The following is a 21,337-nucleotide window of genomic DNA, read 5'->3' as shown; positions in this document are numbered from 1 at the left end:
AGACAGTTTTGTAAAATGAGGTGATATAATAAAAATATATACAATAAATACACAATAAATAGAGTTTGGCTGAAAATAACTTCATAAAATCACATATTTGGTGCATTAGTTAATTAAATTATCTTATCTCTATAGCTCATGTAATTTTTTATTGTATTTTTTCATTTTTAATGATTTTTAATGATTTCATCACTTTTGCATAAATCAGAAATCTTCATTACTATGAGACAAACGTCTAGTTGCCAAAAAATATTGCAAAATGAGTAATAAATACCCATGTTTGTAAGATCTAACGTGTTTCTGTGTGGATATATAGAGTCAAACTTAAATTTTTGGAGTTTATCAGAAAGCCATAAAATGGCAAACATGCTTATTTGCACCTTCTGTTTTCGGCAGTTCAACATACAATAACCTCAATACTCATACTTTTAGCATCAATAAGTCAAAAATGAATTATCTGCAACATTTTCTTTTAATGTAGCACTTATTTTAAGGTAAACAGGTAAATAAACAAGGCCATGCCTCCATATCTCAGACACTAGTGAAGATACAAGGCAAATTTTTCACACTATTCACAATATTTCCTGACAGTATTAATCAGATCTGAAATGTTCATTCGGGAACATTTTTCTGAAATATGGCGATTTGAAGCAGCTTTATATTCACTTTTTGGCCGAAGTTTCTTCAGTAGAAAAGTTTCTGGACATGGCACTTTTTGCAAACTATAAATCAGTAGCTTACACACTTACACATGGCCAAAGACAGAAAGTCTGTAGTACAAACGCAGATCTACGTCTCTATTTTCCATTTTCTAATCAATCTAAGAGACCAGTAAGGTGGAGCTACAAGGCCGGGGTGTCTAATAAAGTGGCCAGTGAGCATAGATTTATTATCAGTAATTCAAAATGTTCAGTTGAAACAGCAAAGACGTGTCAGGAGTGCGTTCTCCACGACTGCTGCGGCAGTGAAAAGTAAAAGAGAGATAGAGAGACAGAAAGAAAAAGTGAGAAAAAGCCTAAAATGTCAGTATGCAGGAGCATGTTGAGCCAGTTGCTAAGCGATGAGTGAGGCGCAGAGGCGTCTATTTCTGTCTCTCGGTTCCCAGGGTTCAGACTGCCAGCTATTCCTGGAGCGGGAGCTACATTCCCCACTGAGGTGACCCCACCCTTCACTGACTATCACACACAGACACAAGCGAGTATGTAGCGCAAGAGGGAGGACTGAGATGGAGAGACGGATAACTGGAGAGGAGATGATGAGACGATAGTGGTGAAGTGGTCTATAGCTCAGGCGTGAGAAGCGTAGAGATGTGGGATGGCTACACCTGCCTATGTGGCTAACAGAGACTTACTGTAGGAACGGCTGTGCCTCCTAGCTGCATGGCATATACACAACTAAACCCTCTCCTTACCTTTCATTAAACTGATCTCACTTGTAGCTCAGTGAAACAAGCTGTTTCTAAACTTTCAGTCAATACTACCTTTGCGTTCTTAAGAAAAGCAGATATTTTATTATGGTTTAAATCTGATGAAGTAACTGTTGTGCATACAATATGATAATATTAGTGTTACGCTTCTGAGGGTTAACCCCAGTGCTGCATGAGCTGGCGGGAGCTGCTTGAAAGCGGGGCTGAGAGATGGTCAGCGCACTGCTTTCTGTGGGCGGCAAGCTCAGCTGAATGAGACGCAGCTACAGTCAGGTAGTGAAAGGGCTAGGGAAGCAGAGAGAGAGAGAAAAAGAGAGAATGGGGGGGGGAGGCAGGGGAGAGCGGCCTGAGTTTTGTGTAGTTTACCCCTTAAAATCCCAGGCTTATTACATACTAAGGCTTATTATTCAGTAACTACAAACACTACAATGCAAATTGTCTGAGTTACACTTAGGTTATACAAGTGTGTAGTAAAACTTTGGACCCACTGGCAATTTAAGGAGTTAGAACGTGTTTTTGGTCAACCTCTCGAATTCCCATAGTGAAGTCATCTGCAAATCATCAAAGCACTCTGACAGACATTTCTCCACATTCACAGTGCAGACTGTTGTTGCACCATAAAACCTGTTTTTTAATTTTCTGATTTGTGTGCATAAAGCCATATTTGAGCTGGATTAGTTTTACCAGAGGTGGGCTGGTAATGTAATCTATGCGCGATTTGACTGACGGATTCGTATGGGATAAATGATCGGTCTAATTTCCCAAGTCACACAATTGTGCAGACGAATTATAGAAGGTAATTTTGTCTAGAATTATTACTTAACAGACTTATAAAATCACTGATACTGCTACTGGATCTCATCGGTAATCCCAGAAATTACAGTACCTCACCAGGTAAAACTTATCCAGCTCGAACTGGGGTTGCTTAATTTAGAGAATTCACAGCTATGTTATTGTGATCAACCTCTTGGTGGCACCACTTTGAGGCATATAACCAATTCACAGTGAGAGCTAGTCAGGCTAAAGAACAGCCTCCGCAGGGTGGGGTTAGTCTTAACATGGTGTTAAAGATGAGCCTCCCAAGAGAAAGTCTGTAGTCTTTCATTTAAAACTGAAACAGTTCATTTTTTGGAACAATTCACAGATTCATCAGAAACGTACTGTAGATGTAATTTAAATAAAATCTAATTCAATTTTATTGTGCTGATATTTTGTCTTCTAGTTTATATTAAAAAAAAATTGGAAGATCTGACATAGCCGCTTTAACTCAGCATATTTATTTTATTGAATATGCTTTCATGTATTTAGCTTGGAAAGCTCATCTGGTTCAAACAACACGGAACTAGACTAAATTAACTGTGACTTTTTAGAAGCTGTTATAACCAGCGTCTCGTCCTATTACAATTAACCGTACCTGTATGCTAAGTGATATTATGCTTTCGGATGAATTCACACAATTTATGCCAAATGTTGTCCATCAGCCAAGATATCCACACCTCAGACCAAGGCAAGTTGTAAAGTAATCTCAAATACACTTCCTTATGTGGTTTCTGACGCTGACATACTGTTTTCTATAAAAACTGACGAAAGCAATTCCCACAGCAAAAAAGTCGGAGCAGCCATCTTTAAGCCTGATTTAAGCCTCTACTTTTGTCAACTGAGGCAAGTGTTTGTCTAGTCTTGGCTGATCAGCTACATTCGGAGTAAGATGAAATGTAAATTGTGTAGATTTTTCAACAAATTATCCAATTGTTAGGAAATTATTAGGAAATGATGTGGGGCTTTTAATTGTATTTATTTTTCAGTATCACAAAAAAGGAAAGCTTCTGAAATGTCAGAAGCAGTCGAATTCAAAACAGCTATTTAGTGCAGCACGTTACAGAAATAAGCCATCAGAGAGGGCAGGGGGCGGATAATCGTCGCCGAATTCACCTCCGAGTGCTTTTTACTGTCGGCATGCTACCAGATTATGTAAGGTATGATTAATGCTCCAAATGAGGAAAGCGCGACTGGAGAGGATTATTTTCCAGATTACTCGCCATCCAATCACTGGCGGAGAGCGGAGGAGAGGCTCATGTCTAATTCTGCAGCACAGCCGAGGCGAAAGGGAGGGGATTATGCGCTATCAGCCCAAATGAATCCTCACTGAGCGCATCTCGCAGTTTGCTGGAGTGCAGGGGTCAACATCTGCTCATATTCTCGATGCTAGCGACAGTTATGGCGCTATAGCTAGAAGCGCGGCGGATGAGGGATTAGCGACAGCCGCTGTAGCTCGAGGTGAACGCCATGTGGTTTTTTGGGCAGATTTCAAGCACGATTTGGTCTGAAATTAGGTCAAAAGTGAGCAAACAACAACAAAAAAATCAAATAAGACTGCTTTATGTAGTATTTTACTTGGACTCCACCAGCCTGACAAGTGGCAACTAATTTAGCAAAGCTTACATAAACGCAAACAAACACATTGACTAACATGGCCACAAAAGACAGTAGGCCTGTCACGATAATGAACTTTTAGCCCATGATGAACTGCCATGCAAGCCTGAAGTGATAAAATTAGGTGATTTGCTATCTTGTTTTCTAGTTATTTCTTAGCTTCCAACTAATGACAGACACAGTTCAAGATCAAATACACAAACATTACTCACCACCTCCTAGACATGTTATAGCACCAGAAATAAAAACTTTTGCTGGTTTGGTAAGACCCCCAAAATGTTTCAATAGAAGTTTCTATTGTCTTTTATTTGCATGTGTTTACCTTAACACAATTGATGATAATGCACCCAATCACATTCGGTCTGTTGTAATGTAAACCTATGACCGTGAAAGCTAAATAATTACGATCAGGTGATTATGTAATAATTGTGACAGGCCTAAAAGGCAGGCAACAGGAGAAAACACAAACACTGCATAACGATTGACAAACAGATGCTAGAAATCCAAGTTTTAAACCCTGACTCAACAGAGACAAAGCATCTATAGGGAAAGACAAGATTTGTTTATTATATTGGGGGAAAGCCTTGGCACTGAGGAGCAGCAATGCGTAAACAGAGAGAATACAGAGAGAAAACATGAGACCGAGAGATAAAGAGAATAAGAGATGTGAACAGTAATGGTAGGAAGTGAAATTGGCCTTACCTTGACATCAGCCTTCTTGTTGAGCAGGCTCTTGGCTGCTGCGGAGGGGGAGAGAGGGAGGGTAAACATGGGTGCAGAAAAGAGAGAGAGCAGCAGCCACCATAACCAGCGAACCAGCCGAAATGCCGGGACGGTGTACAGAGCCCCGCTGGGTCCGGCCCGGCCACTGTCTCTCCTCACAGAGGATTAAAGGGGCTTTAAAACAGCGAGTGGGTAAAGAGCAGAGCGGATGGAGGGCAGCGTGCAGCACAGCGGCCACAGGAGAAAATCCCTAACACAGGTAGATTACAGCAAGGGGGGGCTTCACTGCCCTCTGGGAGGGGCAGAGGGGGCATGCACACTCAGGGACGGGCTCAACTGCACATGCAGGAGTGTGCAAAAGGGTACAGTAGTGTGCAAAACAGTTGGGCCACCTCAGAAAATTTTAAGCAAAGGTATTTGAACAGGCAGTACCCATGTATTTGTGAGGACAAGGCCAAAAAGCAGCTCAGTATTTGTAGTTATCATCCAATACGTGGTTCAGCTAATCAATACTTCATTAAGGTGGACTTCATTAGAGTTAAACCAGATGTGCTGGTGATGGCACTCAACAACATGTAATGGCTGGAGCCGAGTCAAAGAGGAAAGGAACTAAACATATTCATATGACCAGCTCACGAAATGTCAATAACTTTTCTTAAAACAAGAAATTATTTTACTTCTACTGTTTGTTTATTTGTATTTACTCAAATGTTATATAATGTTTCTCACAAGCAAAACATACTTACTGCCCAGATAAACTGTTTTTTGCACAGCACTGTACACACGAACGTATTCGCTCTGTCACTTTTGCATAAGACCAATTATGTACACAGTCAGCTCCATAATTATTGGCACCCTTGGTGAAGATGAGTAAAAAAGGTCATAAAAACTGGTATCCTTTGTGGTTAATCAGCTCAAGCTCACACCAAAAATGAGGATAAGGTTAGTTTCTGTATAATCATCCTTCTTTTTATGCCTAACCCACTTCGAATAATTGTTTCCAAAAAGCTTTATTTGCCTCCTCTGACTACAGAACCCAGTTCCAGCACTAAACTAAACTGAAGTTCTACTGAACTTTACTCTAAGTTTGTTCTTAAATGAAGTCTGGCATGTTGTCTAAATAGTGTGTTGGCATGGACTGCAGTTGTAATGGTTTGTTGGCATGTAATTGTAGATGCTACCAAAATGCTACTATCATCTGCAAATCTCCAACCATGATCCTACGAGACATTTTTGCCTCTCTAGCCATTCCCGTCACTGGATGTGGCAGAACACACTTACGTCCTCTTCCAGGTATGTTCACTACAGCTCCAGCTGTTCTAATCTGATTAACTATTGCCTCAACATTGGATACGCACTTTCAAGTGTGTAGCAATTTTTTGTAGCAACTATTTTTACCTAATCACAGTTTTGTCTTATTTCATATGTATTTTCTAACATTCATCACACTGATGAACAGCTAAGGGAATTTGACCTGTTTCAACTCATGCCTATATCCAGTGAAACAGTCATGGATGACCAGAATAGGTCATGGATGGCTGCTTAAGAGTTTCTGAATGCTAAGGTGCTCATAAGAATGTTCATAAGAATTTGTAAGGGTGTTAATAATCATGTCTTATGTGGTTTTGTTAAAAATTTGATAATGGTTTTTGTTTCTTTACAGACAAGAAGTAAAGTTGAAATTAATGTTGACCTTGAGAGATTTTGTTGGGTAACAGCAATAAAAGGAAATAAAATAAGCACAAAGACATTTTTTATTATCTTTTTTTTTACCTATCTTTACCAAGGGTGCCAGTAGTAATGGAATTGAGTGTAGTTAATAAACAAGCATTGATGGTATGTCTTTTAAAAGCTGTATGTTATTTTTATTTATTGTATGTTAAAAAAAGTATTCTCCAAAAAACATAAAAAGGACTGTATTCGGAATACAGTCTATTCAAAATGTAACATGGACTTGTATTCTGAATACTTGTATTCTGTTACATCCCAAGCCTACATACTTCTGCAAGCATAGGCTTACTAGCTCTCTCACACACACACACACACACACACACACACACACACACACACACACACACACTCGCACACAAGCAGACGCGCTCACGCCGTAGTGTAAACTGGGGGTGGAGGTGCAGGTGATACCATATTCTCATCATTCATCAAAACTTCACTCTTTTATGAAGCATTATAAATCACAACATCACCCAAAGTCCAGCTTTTGGATGATGAATGAGTTACATTAGCTTATAATTGAGTAAATGAGATGACTGAGCGAACCCCCTTATCTGTATGCGTCACCGTCGCCAAGTCACTGCCATGGCAACAGAGTAAAGAATGTAAAAAAAGTGGCTGGTGTTTCGTTCTTACAGAGCTACAGATGCTGAGACAGAGAGAAAGAGAGGGGGTCAGAGAAAGAAGAAGAAAGGAAGAGAGAGAGAGAATCCTTACCTTGGCACAAGTTTTAGAGAGCGGAGAGGAAGATGAGGCAGAGAGGGAGAGAGATTAGGAGAGAATGGATTAAGAGAGAGAGATAATAAAAATAAAAAAAGGTGCGCGTGGAAGACCTTTGGTCGTTGACAGAGGGCAGGGGGTTCAAATGCACGCTGACCAGGGAGAGTTTGAGTCAGCTTGAATTTGACCACAGGTGAGTGGAACTAGAACACTACACTATTTAAAAGGAATACTTTGACCAAAAATGCCTAATTACGTCCTTTGAGTTCCGGATCCGCCTTTCACTTTTTCAGTGGCACCTGGGGAGGAGGGGTGGTAACGAATTTGACCGCTTGCCCAAATAAACCTCAGACCCACAAATAAACGCACAGAGACGCACAAGGACAAAGACGCTGTATGGAGAGTTCGACAAAAGCTGGAGAGGAAAGAAAGTCAGTCACAACTTAGAGCAGAAGAAAGCACCTGAGCCAAGGCCTTGGTGCTACAGCAGGACAAATAGAGTAAAAGGCAAACCGAACCAGCAGGCTGCCCTTATACAAGGACAAAATATAGAACAGTAATAGCATGGGCATTGGTAATGGCAATGTACAATAGAGAGAATCTAGGATCAATCAACGGCATGACCTCTATGTTTCCAATATGTGTGATATGACTAAATCAAGTCATTAGATCTGGTCCTCATCACAGTGAATTGTACTAAAAGACTTAACTGACCAATCCACTTAAAAATGCTGTTTCATAGCAACCGTTGCAAGGTTGAACAAGCCTTACAAACAGCTAGCAAAAAGCCCATTCAATCAGACAAGAAATTGTAGCATACAATAAAGTTTTTATGAAAAAGCCCAAATTTAGTGTGTTACTAACAGAGATGTCGATTTAAGTAGCACTTCAATCACATTTTGACTGACTCGACCCAGACTTGCCCCTTACTGACTCACAACTCGCAACATGCCTAAAAAGACTTAAGACATAATTTGGATTCTTAGCTCAGAGACTTGAGACTCAACTCTGACTTACACCTCAGAGACTCAAGACTTGACTTGGACTCACACCTCTGAGACTTAAGACTTGACTCGGACTTGCTCCTCAGAGACTTGAGACTCAACTCAAATTCACATCTCAGAGACTCAAGACTCGACTCAAACTGACTTCTCACAGGCTCGAGACTTGACTAGCACTCACATCTCAGAGACTCAAGACTTAACGGAGACTCACATCTCAGAGATTCGGGTCTCGAGTCGAACTCACACCTCACAGACTCGAGACACGACTCAAACTCACATCTCAGAGACTCAAGACTTGACTAGGACTTGCAACTCAGAGACTCAGGACTCAATTCAAACTCACAACTCTGAGACTCAAGACTCAGGCCTGTACCTCAGAGACTCAAGACTTGACTCGGACTCGCACCTCAGAGACTCAAGACTTGAATTGGATTCGCACCTTTGAGAGTCAAGACTTGAACTTACATCTCAGAGACTCAAGTCTTGGCTCTGACTTGCATGAAGTGTTATATATTTACTATGCCTCTTCTTAGGTCCATATTTGGATAGATATTCATTTTTTTGTTGCATAACCAAGCTAGCATTAGCATGGTGCCAAATTTGCTGCTGTCATTTCAAACCTGCAAAAGCCATAACAACAAACCTGCAAAAGTACAACATAGATAGTCTAACTAAAAAGCAAAGCATTTTAAACTGAAAACTGTAAACTGCAAGCTACAATTTCTCATTAGGTTGCTCTGTCAAAGTACACATATGCGGGCGGAGCAGACCTAGGTCAACTGTGTCCACGCCGATATTCATAGATTTCATTAAAAAGAATGATGGTCGTAGAGTCAGCATAAATCCGATGACACCGCAGACTCTCAATGTACAGCATTCGACTTCATTGGTAAGGGAATCTTAACTGGGTTCTAAAACACAAAGGACCAATCAACTGATCCCCAACCAGGATACGTCATTTCGCCCCGCTTCACTGACATTGAACCCCCTTTCCTTAATGCAAAGATTAAAGTCTTCTCATTTGTTCATGCAATGCGATCTGGGCCATCTTCAGCATCGCAATACATGCATGCAGCCCCCGTGCAGCATTCAGCAAATCAGCAGGCACAGGAGCACTGGGGGGTGGGAGAGAGACCTATCAGGAGAGAAGTGACAGGGAACCAGATAGAGAGAGAGAAAGAGAGCGTAGAAAGAGAGAGAGCGAGAGGAAATGAGGAGGAAAGGAGGGTGAGAAAGAATGAGTGAGAGGTGAGGAGAAAAAGAGATGTAAAAGGGAGCACAGCTGGAAGACGGGAGCAGTGAAAGGGCAGCGAAAGAGGGTAGGTGGTGGCGGCGAGTGCAAGAGGATAGAACATGCTAAACCGCTGACAGAACAGGTTACAGAACAGAACACGAAGATGAGGGGAAAGATGGAGCGTGTGGTGGAGAAAGAAAGGAAGGGAGGAGGAAAGAGATGGAGGAGAGGCATGATGAGATATAGAGAGACAAAAAAAGAGACAGGGAAAATAAAGAAAAGAAAAAGGGACAGAGTGATGCAGAGAAACACTGAATGATAAAGTGTAATAAATGTAACTAGGGATGTCCCGAGCAGAGACGCACGATCAGTATCAGGACATGATCTAATGAATCTGTATCATCTATATTAAGCCTGACCAACTTCCAATCCTTACTTAAGACTATTTTACACTGTGCTGACGAGACGAAATAAATAACGTGGATCACCAACTTCCAACTTTGTTTCTGCTTGCCTGTCAATCATGTTGCACAAGCACAGCACATAGTGGGAAGCCATAGCCTGGCGTTAGCTTTACGCAGCCAGCTAGCTTGAAATAAGACCCACTGTGATGGCTGGTTACTTCTTTGAAGAAATTGTTTTGGAGAAAATAACAACAAAACTGCTAAAAAGAAAAGTGGAAGGACAGAAGTTGAAAAGAAAAGAATGACAAGAGTGAACAGTGTTGCTTTAAAGTGCTGGAGAAAGCCAAGAGAGAGCTAAATAGCTAACATTAACGTAGATGCCCATAAACTACGTCAGCTACCTTATGCTGTAGCTCTAACTAAACATACTGCCCAACACTGTAGCCTATCTGAAGTGGGCTTTGGGCTCCAAAGGGCTGATTTTGACCACTGTGCCTTTAGTGGTGTAGGTGTCCCCTCATATATCATTTCCTTTGTGAGAACTAAAATTAACACCAGGATTGGTTTTGGCTGTTGTGTTCCAAAACAGCTAGCTTCAGCTAACACCTGCCAAAATCTATGAAAAAGCCTTTAACCCTTGAATGGTCTGCTGCCGAAACATTCACATTATCCAGCAGACCCAAGCAATTTAGCTTTAGCTTTAGATTGGGTTTAGCTTTAAAGGCCCTCCCAAACAACATAGCAATATATATCATCAGTAAAACACTGATGGAAACAATGGCCACTGACCTGTATATATACACCATGTATATGATTCAACGATCAAAATAGTCACTTTTTTTGCTTTGGCCTTAAAGAGGAGTTCACAAGAAGTTTAAATATAAAGTTTGCAGCTTGAAGTAATGCAAATAACAGGCAGACATGATATTGGTAGATACTCAGATCAGGGACTGATGGCCAAAAGACTTGATCGGGACATCTCTAAATATACATACTGTTCCAAATGATCAGCCAAATGCTTCTATGCATAGTGCACTAGTGGCTATAAGACAAGCTGTGATTGTGACATGCTAGGTTCCATGCTAAAATGTGGGCTCTGACACACAAATGAGACAGAGAGACAGAGCGAGGAGGGGACAGAAAAAGAGAGAGAAAGAGGTGCCGAGTCCTCTGAGGGGCTTGGGGAAGGCTACCTTGTTCCACCAGGCCGGCGGTAGTGCCGGCTGCAGCTGCAGCAGCTGCTGCGGCCGCTGAGACTGTGGCCGGTGCTGTGGTCTGCCGGCCCACTGCCAGAGACGCGCACGCACACCCAGAACAAACACACGCCGCAGAGAGAGAGAGAGAGAGAGAGAGAGAGAGAGAGAGAGAGAGAGAGAGAGAGAAAGAGAGAGAGAGAGAGAAAGAGAAGGGAGAAAGCAAGAGGCAGGGAGGAAGGAGAGAAGATGAGTCTGTTAGCGTGTAGAAGGTTAACCCCTTGAACCCTAGGCTATTAATCTTCAGACCTTTTCTTTATTCAGCAACTTTTATAAATCATTCAGTAACTAACCTGTAAGGTATCTAAATATGAGAGTGAGGAACTGAACGGTGAGTCAATATACGGACCCTTAGAGTTTAAGGGGTTAAACTGGATTAGACGCTGCCGTCTGCAGTGCCCGATGATTTGAGTGCAGCGCTCCTAGAAAAGAGTGTGTGCGTGGTGCTTAGTGGCATTAGCTCCTGTCATCCCTGTCACAGTGATACAAAAAAATGGTTCATTTTCTCGTCAAGTTTTTGCTATCAGCATCAGACACATGGCTACAGCGTACTAGACCCACTTCCCTCTCCACCAGCGTACAGGTGGTGCAGTGCTAAACATGGGCTGGAGTTTCAGGACTTACTATCCCTGTATGAAGTACGTTTAACTAAAGTTATGACTGCAATTATCTGTATTAATGTAACAAACATATAACAACCATGGTCTTATGTATTGAGTTTCAGAGCAGTTGGACTTAGGCTGAACTGAAGAAAAGCAGAATAAGAGCTGAATTCAGGGCTGGCTGAGTGTGTGTGAGTGTGTGTGTGTATGTGTGTGTGTGTGTATGTGTGTGTGTGTGAGTGTGTGTGTGTGTGTGTGTGTGTGTGTGTGTGTGTGTGAGAGAAAGTGACGCTCGGACACTCCTCCGCCTCCTCTCCCGCTGACTCACCCCGCAGGATGAGGTAATTACAGTAATGAGAGCACAGAGAGGGAGGGATGACGAGAGAGGGATGGAGAGAACCAAGAGTGGCAGGATGAGAGCCGATGAAGAGCTGAGAGAGAGAGAGTGGGGGAGAGAAAGACAGAGATTCAAACATGCAGAGTCAAAAAGGGACAGAAATAGAAAGAGAAAACAAGAAAAAAGGAAGAGAAGGAGAGGTAAAAGGGGAGAAAAAGAGAGAGATAGGGAGAGTAAGAGGGGGAGAGAAAGAGAAGAGAAACAGGAAGAGAGTGTGAAAGGGTGAGAAGAAGGGAAAGAAAAGGAGAGAGACAGGAGTGGGAGGGAGACAGAATGAGGGAAAAGAGACAGAAGAAGAGAAGTGGAGAGAGACAGAGAGGGAGAAGGGATGTGAATGAGACAGAGAAAAAAAAGTAGAGAGAAAGAAATTCAGAGACAGTGACAATGAGTGTGAGAAGGAGAGAGAAAGACTGAGGAACAGAGTGAGGAAGAGAAAGGGGAGGGAGAGTGAGAGAAAAGGAGAGAGAAAAAGTGTGAGAGGGAGAGAGAGGGACTGAGGGAGAGTTAGAATGAGAGAAAAAGAACAAGAGAGTGGGGGAAAAAGAAAAGGGGAAGAAAATGAGGAAGCGTGAAAGAGATAGAGAGGGGAAGGAGGGAGAAAGAGAGAGAGGGGAAAAAAAGGAAACAGAGATAGAGAGAGGAAAGGAGAAGGCGGGATAGAGAGAGAGAGAGACAGTAAAAGGAAGAAAAGAGAAGGAGAGAGAAAACAGGGAAGGAGGGAGAAATAAAGATAAAAAGAGGAAAAGAGAGAGAGAGAGAGGTGGGAGAGTAAGGGGAAAAGTGGAAGAGGAAGGTGGATAGAGAGAGGGAAAAAAGAGGAGGAGAGAGAGAGATAGATAGAGAGAGACAGAAGGGGATATAGAAGGAAGGAGAAAGAGAGAGAGAGGAAGGAAAGAGTGTTAAAAAAAGGAGAGAGAGAGAGAGAGAGAGAGAGAGAGAGAGAGAGATCCGAGTTCATGTAAAAGCTTCCTAGAACAGGCGCACTGTCTCTGCCGCCCACCGACCTGCTGTTAGAGTGTGAGTGTGTGAGATGTGTGAGTGTGTGGCGGGAGTGTGTGAAGGAGCAGATGCTTCATTAGAGCAGACAGAAATCACATGTTATTATAAATGCCAGTAAACCGCGCACATTCTGCCACAGAGGCACACACCCAAAAACGACTGCTTTTCCAGACGCGGCGTCTGAGCTTACTGAACTTCCTGGACGGACACATGCGCACACACACATACACACACACACACACACTGGGCCTCCCTCTGTAATGTTCATCCAAATCTAGAGTAGCAGTCTGTCACTCTCGCTGAGCTATGTCCCCAATCTCAATTCTCTAATGGCACCTACTGCTAAGAAAAAGCATTTTTATGAGTGTGACGTGCGCTTTGCTTCTATACTACTGTGCAAAGGTCTTGGGCCACTTGAGAAAATGATGCTGAAAGCTATTTATCTGAGCTGTAAAACTGGCAGTATACTACAAACGATGAAAGCATGAAACTGAATTGAACATGCGGCCCTAAGTACGCTTAAAAAGAAGTGTGCGTCTTTCTGACACTCAGCACCGCCAGAGGCCTGCTTCACAGGCACCCATGTGACATGTGAACCAAATGCCGCTGTGAACAGGACCCCTCAGTCAGGAGGAGGTCTCGCAACAAACAACGTGATGAACAAGACCTGTCAAAGTCACGGGGTGGTCTCAAAACAAACAGTGCTGTGCTAAAGACCAATCACAGATAGGGAGGTCTCAGAACAAACAGCACAGTGATCAGGACCAACGGCAGTCAGAGGAAGGTGCCACAACACACGATTTAGTGATTAGGATGAAACGCAGTCAGAGGGAGGTCTAAGAAAAAAAACAACACTGGTTAGGGCCAATCGCAGTCAGGGGAAGGTCCCAAAACAAGTTTGTCAGAACAAACAATGCAGTCATTATGACCAATCGCAGTCAGGGGGAGGTCTCAGAACAGTGATGGGGAGGTCTTAGAACAAACAACACAGTGATTAGAACCAATCGCAGTCAGGGGGAGGTCTCAGAACAAACAAAGCAGTCATTATGACCAATGGCAGTTAGGGGGATTGGAACAAGTTACACAGTGATTATGACCAATCACAATCGGGGGAGGTCTCAGAACAAATTACACAGTGATTAGGACCAATCGCAGTCAGAGGGAGGTCTCACAACAAACAATGCAGTCATTATAACCAATCGCAGTCAGGGGGAGGTCTCAGAACAGTAATGGGGAGGTCTTAGAACAAACAACACAGTGATTAGGACCAATCGCAGTCAGGGGGAGGTCTCGGAACAAATTAGGCAGTGATTAGGACCAATCACAATCAGGGGGAGGTCTCAGAACAAATTACACAGTCACTAGAACCAATCACAGTCAGGGGGAGGTCTCAGAACAAATCACACAGTGATTATGACCAATCACAATCAGGGGAGGTCTCACAACAATTAGGACCAATCACAATCAGGGGGAGGTCTCACAACAAATTACACAATGATTAGGACCAATCGCAGTCAGAGGGAGGTCTCAGAACAAATCAGGCAGTGCTTAGGACCAATCACAGTCAGAAGGAGGTCTCAGAACGAATTACACAGTGATTAGGACCAATCGTAATCAGGGGGAGGTCTTAGAAAAATTACAGAGTGATTAGGACCAATAGCAGTCAGGGGGAAGTCTTAGAACAAAAGATGCAGCGATTGGGACCAATCACAGCTAGAGGGAGGTCTCAGAGCAGTCAGCAGCAGGTCTCAGAACAAATGATGCGGTGATTAGGGCGATCGCAGTATTGCAGTCAGCGGGAAGTCTCAGAAGAAACGACGCAGTCTAAGAACAAGCATACAAACTCAAGCCACCGTGTCAGATGTCATTCTGCTTTGAAAAAAAGAGAGTTTTCTTTTGATTTACTTAAAACAAGAAATTCCAGTTAATTTCTAATGTATTCATGATTAACTATATTTATTCTTCATAAGTTTTATAGTGCATGTGCCAGAAGAAAAACACACCTTTCAGTCAAATAGCTTTCAACAACGTTGAAAAAGACTTTTGCACAGTAGTGTTTATCGGGACAAAGGGAATAACGGGTAACACGGTTGTCAACAGAAATAGTGACGGTAATCCTGAGAGAGGAGCTCTTGACGACTTCTCTTGTATTTAGGCAGTTTTGCCACAGAAAGGCACAAACAAAACACTCCTGGCTGGAGCTTACAGGCTGCAGGGTTGGTGTTTACTTACCAGAGAAGTTCCGAGACACCAGCATGGTGGTGAGAATGGCGCCCTAAGGACAAACAGGTCACAGAACAATGGGTTACAGACATATGCTGGCGGAAGCTCTGGAGAAACTGGTATTCAAACAATATGCAGATAAATTGTGCATTACATGCACGTTTTGGACTGAGCATGTAAAGTCAAACCACAGAGAATGGTGGGAAGACAGCAGCTGACACTGCGCCTCTCATTAAGTTCACATCTAAGTGGAACTATATATGAAAATTTCTTAAGCAAAAAGATAAATTTGTACAGTGTAAATTGTGCATCTCCAAGTTAGGGCAGCAGGTACTATATGTTAAATCACATATAAAGTATGTTTAATATGTTAGATCACAAACGAAACACAAAGATAAATTCCTAAATCACTAAATAATCAGATGTTAAACTATCAGTGTTTTGCTTCTGTTCCTAACAACAAAAAAATGTTCCTTTTTAAAGTTTTGAACACTTTAAAAACGCAGATACTCAAATAGTAAAAAAAAGACACTGGGAAGGGAGAAATGATAGATTCTTAGATGCATCACAATGTCCTTGGTTAACTGTTTGAGGTGCCGATATTCCAATATTGAAATGACTATTCAGGTATTAATTTCGTTTTATCATGGAAAGATGGAGAAACAATACAGTAAAATGGTGATTTTCTGTTTTAACAGGACTGTAAATTCCATTAAGTATATGCCATTACACTTGGCATGGCTTTATCACTAACTAGGCTAGCTGATGTTAGTTTGACCCAGAAACAGCGAAAATATACTTCTCTGACGCTACGATGATACATCGTCCACGTGTAAGAAGACAATGAGTCCTTATCAGTATCCTGTATTTTACCAGTTAGCTCTATTAACTCATTGGCTCATCTGAAGAGGCAGCCTCCATTACTCACCCAACATGAAAACCTACCAATTTCCTTCAGCTGATCAGAACAATAAACATGTTTTAAGATACAAATGCTGACATGTAAAATGCTGACATGTAAAAAGGTGACTACTGTAACCAAATTTATATATAGACTCTGCCTTTCTTCTTCTGTAAAATCAACTCATGCTCACCCAGATACATTATGAAGTAGGATACTTTGGCACAGCCTGCCTTGGAGGAGGAAAACAATGCAAGATTGTTTGCCGTCACAAATTGGGCATAATTGTCATGTATATGAAATAAAAGGTCAAAACCACAGTAAACATGAGCCTGTGGCCTTTAGAGTTAACAAATGAGCGTAGACTACATTCAAATTTACGTTAGCGCTACTTGTTAACGACAAACACGGGAAAAATCTTAATGTAGGCTGTGGAAATCAGAAATAAAGATGCACTGAGATGCACTGAAATTGTTTCATGATTGCATACTGGCACCCTGAATTGAAATCATGAGGTGCCTAGAGATTCACACTCTTAATCCCTATTAGATCCAATCCCTATTATCTGTTTCAGTAGAGACTCTCAAACCTTCAGTTTCCTCCTCGCGTTGAACTTCTTCAGGCACTCTACTGTCTCTTGTCTGTGCATCATGGAGGCCACAGTGGAGCGTTGCTGTGAGACAGAAAGACAGAATTAGAAACATACCAGCTACAAGTTGTGTTAATGTTATGCAAGAACATTTTAATGCTGCGTTACTGTTTTGCCAAATTTCCATAATGTTATACACTACACATATTGCCCATACTGGTCTATCAATTGGACAGTGACATTTCTGGCTCTGTATTGAATTGATTAATCACTATGAGGTTAAAGTGTATGTCAGCTTTCATTTGGAGGTATTTATATCAGCAGCAAGAGATCCAGACAAGAATCACAGCTCCCCATTCAAGGAGACGACAATTAGCGGCTCGGTTCTTTCTTTGCCAGCTGTGTGCCAAAGCATCATTAGCTCAGCACAAGGAAACTAACAAAGGGGCTGAAGTGGATTCTAGACGAGGCATTTGATCCGATTAACATTCAGACCAAAGAACGTCAATACAGCAATCAAGAGACAGAACAAATGTGTCAAAATGAAGGGTTTGGTACATTTCTAAAAAGCATAAAGACTCTGTTGAGCTCTGCAATAGCAAAAAACCTGAGCTGACAATGGAGGGCCATTGCCAACAGAATACATTCAGATATGAAGGAAGTAATATATATATACACGGATTTCCACAGCTGTCTTCTAGAAATTCCAAATGCTTTATTGTATCATGGCTATGGACAAAACTCTCCCCAAAAAGCTTTTCAATTTCTAAAACAGTGCCATAGAAATCACAGAAATTGTACTTTTGAGCCACTTTGAACTGATCACCTTCTTTACACACTCAATAGGCCTTCAGTAACACTCTCTACTAGGGCTGAAACAATTATTTGACATTGTCAATACTGTCAACAAGAAAAAAATCATAGATAGATATTAATGCTGCTGATTTTTCATTTACATTTTCAAAGTAACATAGAGTAAGTTAACGACTTCACCTGAAAAGGGCAGCAGTTCACTTGTAGCGTCTTACCTATGTGAGCAGACTCTCACAGAGGTAAGACAGAGAGGTAACAAATATGGCTAGAAGTTTAAAAAGATGTAAAGTCAGGGAGCATGCAGTGGTCACAAACAACATATTCAACCACCAGAAAAGAAAACAAGCTGGTGTTGATTCTGAAACAGCAGAAGAGAGAGGAAATGGATGAAGCTAAAGTTAGCTTCTTACAGGTTTCAGTACGTAACTGCTGCACCAATTAAAGTGGAACAGAAAATTTGTAAGAAGCTGGTGAACAGGAAGCCAACTTTGAACTAGGACAAGCAATTCAGTTCACTAGGCTAGCAAAACGAAGGTGAAAAAAGTCAACATTTGTGGTACTAAAGTCCATATATGCTGATTTACTGAAAAGAACTGCACAGTGTAAATGTTAATATGGTGATTTTTTAAACTGTCTTTGTAAAATATAGGCTGTAGAGAGACCGTACTGTCCTACTGTCTACATCAGTGCCTAGTTTAGTTTCAGTGGTCAGTGTGTCACAGGTTCGCAAAGCTGCTATAGGACAGTTTCTCAGCTATTCTGTTCAATACTCAGTGCACAGCGTGTTGTTTTGAATTTCTGTAGGGGCTATGTTTCATGCAGCTTGTCACCAAATGAGTCACCAAAGAACAAATAATAATTGCACAGTGTATGACTAGCTTTAGAGGACATTCAAATACCGCTCAACCAGCCAAGAAGACTCCAACAAGACCTAAAATCCTTGTTGTCTCTGTGCTACAGAGACTGCTGTTAAAAGATACTGACTGAGGATCAAAACTATGAAATATACTTTACTTTCAGCTGTACAGAAGCGTTTTTCTAATATGGAACAAAAACTACTGCGGCGCTACTCTATCCAAGGTAACCCAGTATGGTATCGAAATCGGTATCAACGAATACTAAAAACATGTTCTCCTACTCATACTCGGTCTGAAAAAAAGGTATGGTATGGATGCGTTTGCAGCCCTGCTGTCATTTTTGAGCATGACGAAAATCTGTTGATAAAGGTATGGATGCATCCCTACTAATTAACTTCTTGTAAACAAAGTTTTCACATGAAAAAAAGGCCACTTATTACCCTGGAAGCCGTTTCAAACTCATGAAACTCATCTAGTGAACTCATCTAGCATTTTAAAATGTTAAACCGGTTAAATGGTGTTGCAGCCTGAAGAGCTATAACGTTAATCTAATTAATATTATTTCACTTATTTTAGCTATTGCTTATTACTCACTGCACTTTTTTCTGTGGTGGTAATTTAGATTTTAGTGAACAACACCTCAGTTTGTCAAAACATTGACATTTTATTGCAACAGCTCTTCACATTTACAGGCCACATTTAAGCAGATTGATCATTTGTCAATTCACATAAATAACTGAATATCAAAATATTCGTTTTTTGCAGCCCTGCTGTCTGTTTTTGAGCATGACAAAAATCTGTTGTTAAGATCACAAATCCAGCATGTAGGCAATAATATGAGGGTTTACCACAAGATGCAAACTACTGTTAAGCTACAATAACAGAATGCATTAATTATAGGTTGTTAAGAAAATAAAACAAGCACAGATTTAAGCCTATAGTTCCACTGTGAAGATTTACTTAAAAAAGAGGAGATGAACAATAATCTAAACTTAAGTTTTGGAAAGAGGTAAAACTGCTCATGAAGCTTGGTGGCATGTCCAGCTGGACTGAGAACAGAAGCAAGAATGCTGAAGTGCACGGAATTATCTTACCTGTTTACACATTTTTCTTCTCACACTTACTTCTTCTAAATTTCTGCATAATTCAACCATTAAGGTGTGAACAAAGCAATTGAAAGTGGTTTGAAAACACTTAACCAAGTCAGAATTGTTCACAGCACTGGTAATAGGAACCAGATGTCTGAAGCGCTTAATGCCTTTAAAAAGCTACCTCACATATGACACGAAATGGTTAAGAATACTCTGTCTAATGCTTGAGACATATTTTATGGGATATAGAAATTCTGGGCCGATGCTGGTACCTTATATTTTTCTTTACATATCTGCAATGCCGATACATAAACACATTTCACATCAAACCACTCTGAATGACTTTGTTTGCAACTAAATGAGTAAATTATGCATAATTTTTCCCCTTTAAGATGAAGGTAAAGCTTTTGGACATAGCTTTACCTTAACAGAGGGACAAATACTCCAAACACACTACTAAAGCCGTGGAGTGTCTAAGGGCCAAAACGTCAAATCAACCTTTACTGCCCTGACATGAACACCCCTGAGAATGTACTTCACACAACAAAGCCAAATTAAAGGTAAAAAGCTCCTGAAACAAGCAGGAACTGAATAGAGCTGCATTACTGCCCTGGCAGAGCATCCCCAGTGAGGACACCCAGCATCTGGTGATATCAGTGGGTCACAGATTTCAGGCAGTCGTTGGATTTCCATCCAAGTAGTAAACATGGCAGTTTTATTTAAGAGTATATTAATTTAGCCAATTACTTAGAGCCCACTGAAATGAAGAAGCCTGTATATAAAAACAGCTGTAATTCCTGTATGGTTCACTCAATACAGATAGAAAAACCTTTGAATTACATCATTCTGCACTTGAACCTTCTCATTATATCACTTCAAATCTACTGTGCTAGGGTACAGAGCCAATACAATAAAAACTGAAGCACTGTCCAGTTAGTTATGGACTGTGTATAGCATAGAAGTATGAAGGTAAAATAAGCCACTAGTTTCAACAGATAAAACATACTAGTCCCCTTATTATGTGGTTAGTCAAAGGTACACAGAAATAGTCTGGACCCAGAGGAGATATTTTTAACTATAGCTGGCTATTTTTAAATACAGTCTTCTAATTTTAACACATTAAATATTTTCTACCGTAGTCTATTTACCACATGCATAATTAGATTGACTATGAGAAGCTGTCGCTTTGAAAACACAGTAGCCTACTATGCAAAAGTCAGAGAGCTCCCTTAATTTATTTAATTTGTAGTCAAATGGCCATTAGGTATAAGTTATTCATTTTTCAGTGTCAGAAAAAAAGATGAAAAATATATTTCCCAGACAATTACACAGAAGCCTCAACAACTGAATACACTGTTTCAGTATCCACTGTGTCTACCCTTTGTCTTACAGCTTCCATTCTTTTCAGGAGAAATCTGTAGGATCTGCCCTCAAAGTTCAGTCTTAGAAGTTTGTTGCGTTTTCTGCTTCTCAATTACAAATGTAGACTCATCAGTCCATAAAACCTTACTCCACATCTCAGATGTCCAGTTTTGGTGGTTTAGTGCAAATTTTTTCCAATGTCTCAAAGATGAAGACTTTAAGTACTGTTTATCTGACGGTGACAGTTTTGGTGGTCTACCAGGTATTGCACAGTTGGTAGGAGTCTCATTTTCCCTATATCAGTTTTGGAAACTCCTGTTTTTTCCTCATTTTCCTCTGATCCCCCCCCACCCCACGCATGCAAGTGGAGCATCTTATATTTAATCACCTTAGAAATACCTCCTGAAAAATGAATAACTTGTATTTAATGGCGATTTGACTGGAAATTAAAAAATCAAAGGGTGGTCTCTTTTGCACAGTGCTGTAATTCATACAGAAAAATGGAACCAAAAATTATTTCTAGCTTAAAATTATTAAAATACAAGCAAATGCTAATATCAGTAGCCTTGATTTTG

General features: G+C 41.0%; 1 protein-coding gene across 35 annotated transcripts in view; it reads right to left on the bottom strand.

The window, feature by feature from the left end:
• The window catches only part of LOC118825065 (calcium/calmodulin-dependent protein kinase type II subunit beta), a 97,319-nt gene that overhangs the window by 24,345 nt on the left and 51,637 nt on the right, over positions 1–21,337 (bottom strand). For 14 of the 35 annotated variants that reach the window (XM_036595564.1, XM_036595584.1, XM_036595568.1 and 11 more), the window contains exons 11-14: positions 16,640–16,723; positions 15,159–15,201; positions 10,869–10,961; positions 4,562–4,596 (exon numbers count right to left, since the gene is read on the bottom strand). In XM_036595564.1, coding sequence (XP_036451457.1) covers positions 4,562–4,596; positions 10,869–10,961; positions 15,159–15,201; positions 16,640–16,723 — 255 coding nt within the window. Of the gene's footprint in view, positions 1–4,561; positions 4,600–10,868; positions 10,962–15,158; positions 15,202–16,639; positions 16,724–21,337 lie in introns of all 35 variants that reach the window. The other 21 variants (XM_036595571.1, XM_036595589.1, XM_036595577.1 and 18 more) reach the window with 2 other exon arrangements.

This window comes from Colossoma macropomum, unplaced genomic scaffold (genome assembly GCF_904425465.1).
Source record: "Colossoma macropomum unplaced genomic scaffold, Colossoma_macropomum, whole genome shotgun sequence".
In the NCBI taxonomy this organism is placed as follows: Eukaryota; Metazoa; Chordata; class Actinopteri; order Characiformes; family Serrasalmidae; genus Colossoma; species Colossoma macropomum.
The sequence above is the reverse complement of the archived record's forward strand: the minus strand, read 5'-3'. Positions and strand labels throughout refer to the sequence as shown.